The following is a 7,334-nucleotide window of genomic DNA, read 5'->3' as shown; positions in this document are numbered from 1 at the left end:
AACATTTATTTTTGCAGATTCTTTCATCCTATTAAAGCAGCAAAAAAATTAATTATCGTTTTACATTTTAAGAATAAGATATTTGGAACCCTTTCATATGATAGGTGTAATGTCTTTCAACATGCATTGGGGTTTGTAAGTTTGAGAAATTTCAATGGGCATATGCTAAAATCGGATCCTCTGTTTATTCTGATAACTAGATAAATATGTGTATGCTATTTCTAAACAAAGACGGAATGTAATACTTACAATTACCATCGTTCTTTGGATTTGAACTCTTATCAAAGGAAAATTCAATCAATCCATATTCCTCCATCCCACTAAATCTTGTTTTAGATGTTGAGGATTGCTAATTTATTTGTTTTCACAATTGGAGCTGTAAATGCTGATGGCTTCTTAGCACGGGATATAACATTCGAAAATGCAGCAGGGCCAGGTAGTCAACAAGCGGTAGCCCTAAGAGTAGATAGTGATCACTCTGCCTTCTACAACTGTGCCTTTCTTGGCCACCAGGATACATTGTACACTCATATTCTTCGTCAGTTCTATAGAAACTGCAGAATAGAAGGTACTGTTGACTTCATATTTGGAGACTCGGTAGCCATCTTTGAAAACTGTCTCATTCTGCTGCGTCCTCGTCAAATAAACTCAGACAAAGGATCATTAGATCCTGTCACTGCACAGGGTCGAACAGATCCAGCCGAGCCCACAGGATTTGTTTTCCATAACTGCACTATCAATGGAACTGAAGAATATATGAGGGCTTACTATGCCAACCCAAAAATTTACAAAGGCTATTTGGGTCGGCCATGGAAGATGTACTCCAGAGCAATCTGCATAAATTCATATTTGGGAGAGGCCATTAGCCCTGAGGGATGGATGCCGTGGGTAGAGGACTTTGCTCAAACTATTATTAACACCAGAAATAAAAAGACAACCACAATGAAGAATAATTTAAACATCGTTCGAACTAATAGATTCTAGAACAATATAAGTTTGGATAATACTTTGATCATTTGAAGAATAAGGTACTTAATTTTTAACAGCATGTTATTCTCGACAACGTCATGGCTTATTCTGTGTAACAATTTGCATACACTCTTTTTTATTTTTCCAAGGAGTGATGTTATTCAAAATATATCTCCCTATGGGTGTCCTTATGCTGCACACAAGCAATGATGCATTTACTTATTTCAACTTTATGTATGTTTATCATTTCCATCCATATGATTGTCTTCCAATGATTTCTAAGATGTAATTGAGTTTATATCCATCCAATTGTATTATAGGCTCCTAAACCAATGGTAAGATCAGTTATTTTAGATTTGTTGACAGGACTAGATAGACACGTGGGATAAATCTTATATTTATAGTATACTCCTCTTTAAGGTTATGAGTTTGTACACATGTTTTAACACTTTCTCAGCTCTCAATAAAAATCAGAACATTGTGGAATTCTCTTAGGATCAGAAGCAACGCTAGGGTTGGAAAAAGCATGTAGCACTTATAATGTATCAAACTTAAAATAAGCCAGAAGTCTCCATTTTATCTGGGATTCCTCTTTGTTCATCCCTTGTCTGACACTAAGGTATATAATGTTCTGAAAAGTCTCATTGTGATATCCACTCATACATGCTAGACAGTAAGGCACACCTCTTTGTTGAGATTCAATTCTAGATCCATAATTGTTTTTGACTTTTATTGATTTTTCTTTGTCAAAAATGTAGATTAGCATTGCCTTGAATTGGCCATTTGTTGATGATAAAAAATAAACACCGGTAAAGAAACAAAATTGCATAAAATTTTGACTTCTTTCTTCTATGTTGTTGTTTCTTATGTCATTTGCATAAAATTTTAACTTCTCTCTTCTATGCTATTGTTTTTCATATCATTGCCTTAAGGAGTTTCTTTTGCAACATGTGGTACAAATGCTAATTTTCAATCACTTTATATCAACCCTATTTACTAATATAATTATGATAGTGATATAATTATGCTAATATATATATAGAATTATAGAAAGCTGGTTGTAAATGAAACTTACGCTTCCTCCCAAAATTGAAGTGTCAGCAAATATCCGCTAAAACGAAATTTAACCTGCCAAACGTTGCAACGACAAAGACACGTTGATTCAGGAATGAAAGAATGACCAGTGAAAATCTCATATATAACCTACCAAACGTTGCAACGACAAAGACACGTTCATTCAGGAATGAAAGAATGGCCAGTGAAAATCTCATATATTGCTGCAAGGTGCTGGAGGAGAATCACACAAAGAGATTTTAGTGTGCCAATCTCGAAAGAAACCAGGAGAAGCACACAAACAGATCAAACTTGAAGGAACCAGGAGAAGCACACAAACAGATATCACTGTGTCAGTCAGAGCTCTTGTAAAGAAACCTGAAACAAACCTGGTTCTAACCTAACAATGGCAGACGAAACCAAGTTCTGCTACGAGTGCAAGAGAGAGACAGTTATGTTTGAAGACCATTCCCAAGGTCTGATTTGTACAGAATGTGGATTAGTCGTCGAAGAAAACAACGTGGATACGACACGCGATATTCGAATTTTCGAGGACAACGCAGGCGCTCAACGCGTGGAGGAGGCAAACGCATCGGCCAATGGGGTAATCGCGCCTATCTTAATCAAATTCAAAGGGAACAACCCAGAATCCATGATTCTCCAGCGATGCCAGAAAATGCAATTGAAATCCATGAAGGATGACAAATTAAAATCTGGCCGCACCCAAATTGCGGACTTTGCTTCCACTCTCAACATCTCCGCCCATGTCAAGGAATACGCGGAGCGAATTTATGACGAGTTAACAGATTCTCAGAAAATTGCTCAAAATGTTAGTACAGTTCTGAGAATGAGAGGAAAAAAACATAAGGCTCTACTGGTTGGTTGCCTTTACCACGCAAGCAGCCAGCTAGATCAACCGAAGTCTCTGGATGAATTTGCAGCGGGGACTGGTCTGTCCAAAAAGGAAATCAGCCATGCACGCAAATTTATTCAACAGCGAACCACTAATGTTAATATTGAGGGAAACGATGACAAGAAGGTTAGCAGGGTTGAAACATTACCGGTGGTCGCTGTGAATGCCTCTAATGGCGCTCAGCCTCATGATCTTGTTAAGGCTGAGGTTAGCCGAATTTGCAGTCGCCTGCAATTCAGCTTCCGGGATAGAAAATGTGCAGAGGAAATTGCTGATATTGCCCGGAGAACCCTAGACATAAGGAAGGCTCCCAATTCTCAGGCTGCCGCTATCGTCTGGATTTTCATGCATCTCGCCCTGAGTTTTCCATTGGCAAAAAGTTTGAAATCAGATTTTATGCAAGTCATATCTGTTTCCCTCGGAACTCTCCGTCAAACGTACTCTTTGTTCATTCCCCACCTTCCAAAAATTTTACCAACAGATCAATTTGGAGAACCCCACGAGTGGGAGAAGAAGTTGCAGCGACCATAAGAATTCTTCGAGTTGTTTATCTCACGACAGTGTACTTAATTACATGAATTGAATCCACGGAGGGTGTTCATCAGACGGACCACAGTTTCGTTTTCTGATCGATATATTTATGGATTGCCCATTGTCTCATGTTGTCGTCTTTGTCATCGAATATGTAGACGAAACAGCATGAAAAACTACGCGAGAACTCTCGCCAAAATTTTGTAACAAAGTTCGTAACATTCAAGAGCCAAAATAATAAATATTGTGTTTGTGTTTTCAAATATAAATTGCTTCCATGTGCTCATGTTATGATTTAAAATAATTTCAGTTTTTGGATTTTTATTATTGTAGTTTGGGAAGACTTTCTTATTTAAATTGAGTTAAATTTGTATAAGCAATAATTTTTTTTTTAATTATAATATTTAGTTAAACTCTCACCACGCAAATTTTTAACATTCAAAATCTAAATAAATATTATATTTAGGTTTTCAAATATGAATTATTTTCCATGGGGTCACGTGAAGATTGAATTTAATGTTAATATTTATTTTTTTCATCTTTTCTCACCATTTATGAATAGTTAATAATATATATATATATATATATATATATATATATATATTAAAAAAAAGTTCTTAATCTGAAGAATACAGGTATTGAGTTATTGAGTTATTTAAAAGAGATAATATTAAAATTAATTAATATAGTAAATCAATATAGGTCTATCTTCAATAAAGATTCAATATAAATTTAGAGGGATCAAATTCCTTTACTTGCAAATACAATGTGTAATGTTTTCATTGCTTAAATTGTATTTTTGAATGCTATATAAAATATATATAAGACGAAAAATACATTTTAACCATAATTTTTTATTATAGCTTATATGATTTTTGTTATTTACAGTAAATTTATTTTTATTTAAAAAAAATAAGTGTCAACTAGATAAAAAAAAATAGACAAACTTAGACATCCCCATATTTAAATTGTAAAATAAACCATTTTTACATTATTTTTATTAATATAAATTGTAGATAAACATCTTCCTCCATTTTTATTAATGAAATTTTAATAAAAATAAAAGGAGAAATATTTTACCTAAATACTATATATATATATATATATATATATATATATATATATATATATATATATATATATATAATATATATAAATTTATTAGTAATAAGTTTTATGATAGTGATGCCGAAGGTCTCTTAAAATATTATTTTCATCTAATTTATTTATTAAAATTGAAAATAAATATTATTTATATATTTTGGTTAGAATATATTATAATAATTGCTAAAATATTAAGTTTATACTAGTGTATTTATTACATAAATACATAGTATTTAATAAATTGTAGCATTTAATTTTCACATAATATTTTTAGTAATAACTAAAAAATATTTTTAATAATAATTATAAATTAATGGTTGAGATTTATTTTGAAAGTAGTGTTTTTTATTCTTTTAGTTAAATTGATTAATTAAAAGAGTGTCATATGAACTAGTGCAATGAAATGAGTTATGATTTTTTTGGCATGCACTATTGAGATGTCATGATATTGGCCCAAGAGATTGTAACTTAACCTGTTTATATTAAGAATCTCCATTGTAGATAAATATTAGTCATTAAGAATTTTGTTACATATTTTCTAAATGTTTATGTTTCACCCTATTATTATTATTATTATTATTTAATGTCCATTAGGCCCTCTATAGTAAGTGAGTATAATGAAGATATTTGGAGATTAGTATACTTGGAGTCTATGGAGGTGTAGATTCTCCAAAAGATCCACTATTAAGGAATAGTTGTGAGGAACACCAATTTTACACTGCATATCATACCCACACTTAAGGAATAGTTGTGAGATACTAAATATTATTTCTCATCGGTAATCCTATGCCTAGGTTTTTAGAACTTTATTTGTAAAAATTGTTCATTCTCATGACATGAAAGAAGTTTTCTTCATTTGATTAATAATTCCTCATATCTTTCAATCTTTAGGCAAAGATATATGAACATAGTGATTGATAACTAGTTGTTAATCTTCCAATACCACCAAATTTTCAATGTGGAGTCTTTTCAATTATCAATATGCCTCATTTGTGTTATTAGTGCAATTTCGTAAACCTAAATAGTAAACTTCAATTTTACCATCAAAATTGAGAATAATTTCTCCCATTCTAATATATTAATTCTTTTTATAAATAATAATAATAATAATAATAATAGTTTAAAATAATATTATACTTTATTTTAATTTTAAAATAATTCACTATTACTAATAGTAAATTGACTATTAAAATAATAATAGTCTATTATTTTAATTAATTAACTATTTTTCTTGAAATATTATCTTAATTTTTTAATTTAAATTTCTACTAATATTAGAAGTGAATTTTTAATATTAAAAATTTTAATATCAAAACAAAAATAAATAAATTTTTAAGCAAGTAATCATAATGATAAGAATAAATAATAATATACAATTTTAACTGTTATAATACATAACTTAGTTAATTTGCGTGAAGCTTACTTTATGATAATTCATTGTTTTGAATTAAGTATGGAATGAGGTTCGAGAATCATTTATAAGATTAAAAGCTATCATAATAGGTGTTTTATTGACAACATCCCATAAGATATTTCTTCCATACAATAGTGAAACTTTCCTTAACCTAGAAATAATATATATGTTTTAACTTTAAAAAATTTGCATGGGTATGTAATGTATATTTAATATTAAAATAATACGGAATTTTTATTGTACTTTAAAAACAATATTTCTTATGAAAAAGTGTTGACACTGGTCAATATTCATAACATACCCTTTTTTGGTCACAATTTTTTTTTTTTCATATTAGACTTTTTAACCTATTTTTTATTTTTTTTAGGGTATAGAATCCACCTAATTTCTTTTACATTAACAATGAAGTCATAAATGTGATTTCTTTTGCATGGATTAATTTTCAAGACTCCTTTGTTATGGTTACATTTCTTTGATAGGCTACAAAGACTTTTTCTACCATTTTTTCCTTATATTTATTACCAAAAGTTTACTTTGGCTTCCATACCCCACTCATTATAATTTATCAACCAGACACACACACACACCACACACACACACAGATATATATATATATATATATATATATAACTAGATCCTACAGTCCAAAGTTGAGCATTTGACATATATTATTTTGTGTTGCTCACACGGGTTTTATGTTGGTGTATTACATTGATGGGTCCCTATGAGAGATATCCACATGGTGCATGAAGTTAATGTGGTAGACAAGGACCACCTAGGCTATGGACAAGCCTCCACACAGATTGGGCCATGCACTCTTCACATCAATCTTGTACCAAATGTCTCAATGATGTCAATTTGATCTTAATGCGTCAACGCTGATCATTGTCTCTTGAGAACCATAGTCATATTTCACTTGTGAACTCGTGACTGGGCATTTCATTTGGTCATTTTACTATGGAGGATTGTTGCTCCAAGATTTTTCCATATGTAGGGTTTGTATCCATTTTAGTTCAATTTATGTAGTCATTTGGTTCTAGTTGACTTGTTAAGCTCCCTCACTCATGGGTTCTCCTTTTCTCGAGGGTTTCACCTCTTACCAACCAAGTATAGAGAAAATTTTTGCCCTTTATCTTTTAAGAATTTTTTCATTGTTTGTTATCATTAACTAAATAACTAGTTTCCTCTATTTTGTAGGGCATCATGAATATTTCTATGAGGTATCTCTAATTTATCTTTGTGATGCTCCTTCAACCTATTACCTTTGAGGTGACTCCTTAATTTTATTTTATTGGTAATTTCCTATAATTTTCTTTTTTTGTCAAAGTATATTTAAAATTGTTAACGAGC

At 31.0% G+C, this 7,334-nt stretch overlaps 1 protein-coding gene and 1 pseudogene across 1 annotated transcript; both read left to right on the top strand.

The window, feature by feature from the left end:
- The first annotated feature begins 336 nt into the window (after positions 1-336).
- On the top strand, positions 337-984 carry LOC149239433 (putative pectinesterase/pectinesterase inhibitor 51 pseudogene; annotated as a pseudogene).
- A 1,444-nt stretch (positions 985-2,428) lies between these two features.
- LOC149239432 (transcription initiation factor IIB-2-like) lies at positions 2,429-3,466 on the top strand. The gene has a single exon (XM_089369859.1). The coding sequence runs from the start codon at positions 2,429-2,431 to the stop codon at positions 3,464-3,466; it is 1,038 nt and encodes a 345-aa protein (XP_089225985.1).
- The last annotated feature ends 3,868 nt before the right edge of the window (positions 3,467-7,334 follow it).

The sequence above is a fragment of the Pinus tabuliformis genome, chromosome 8 (genome assembly GCF_031772625.1).
Source record: "Pinus tabuliformis cultivar Carrire ecotype Pingquan chromosome 8, CPIR1, whole genome shotgun sequence".
NCBI lineage: Eukaryota > Viridiplantae > Streptophyta > Pinopsida > Pinales > Pinaceae > Pinus > Pinus tabuliformis.
This window is presented reverse-complemented; position numbering and strand designations above follow the sequence as displayed.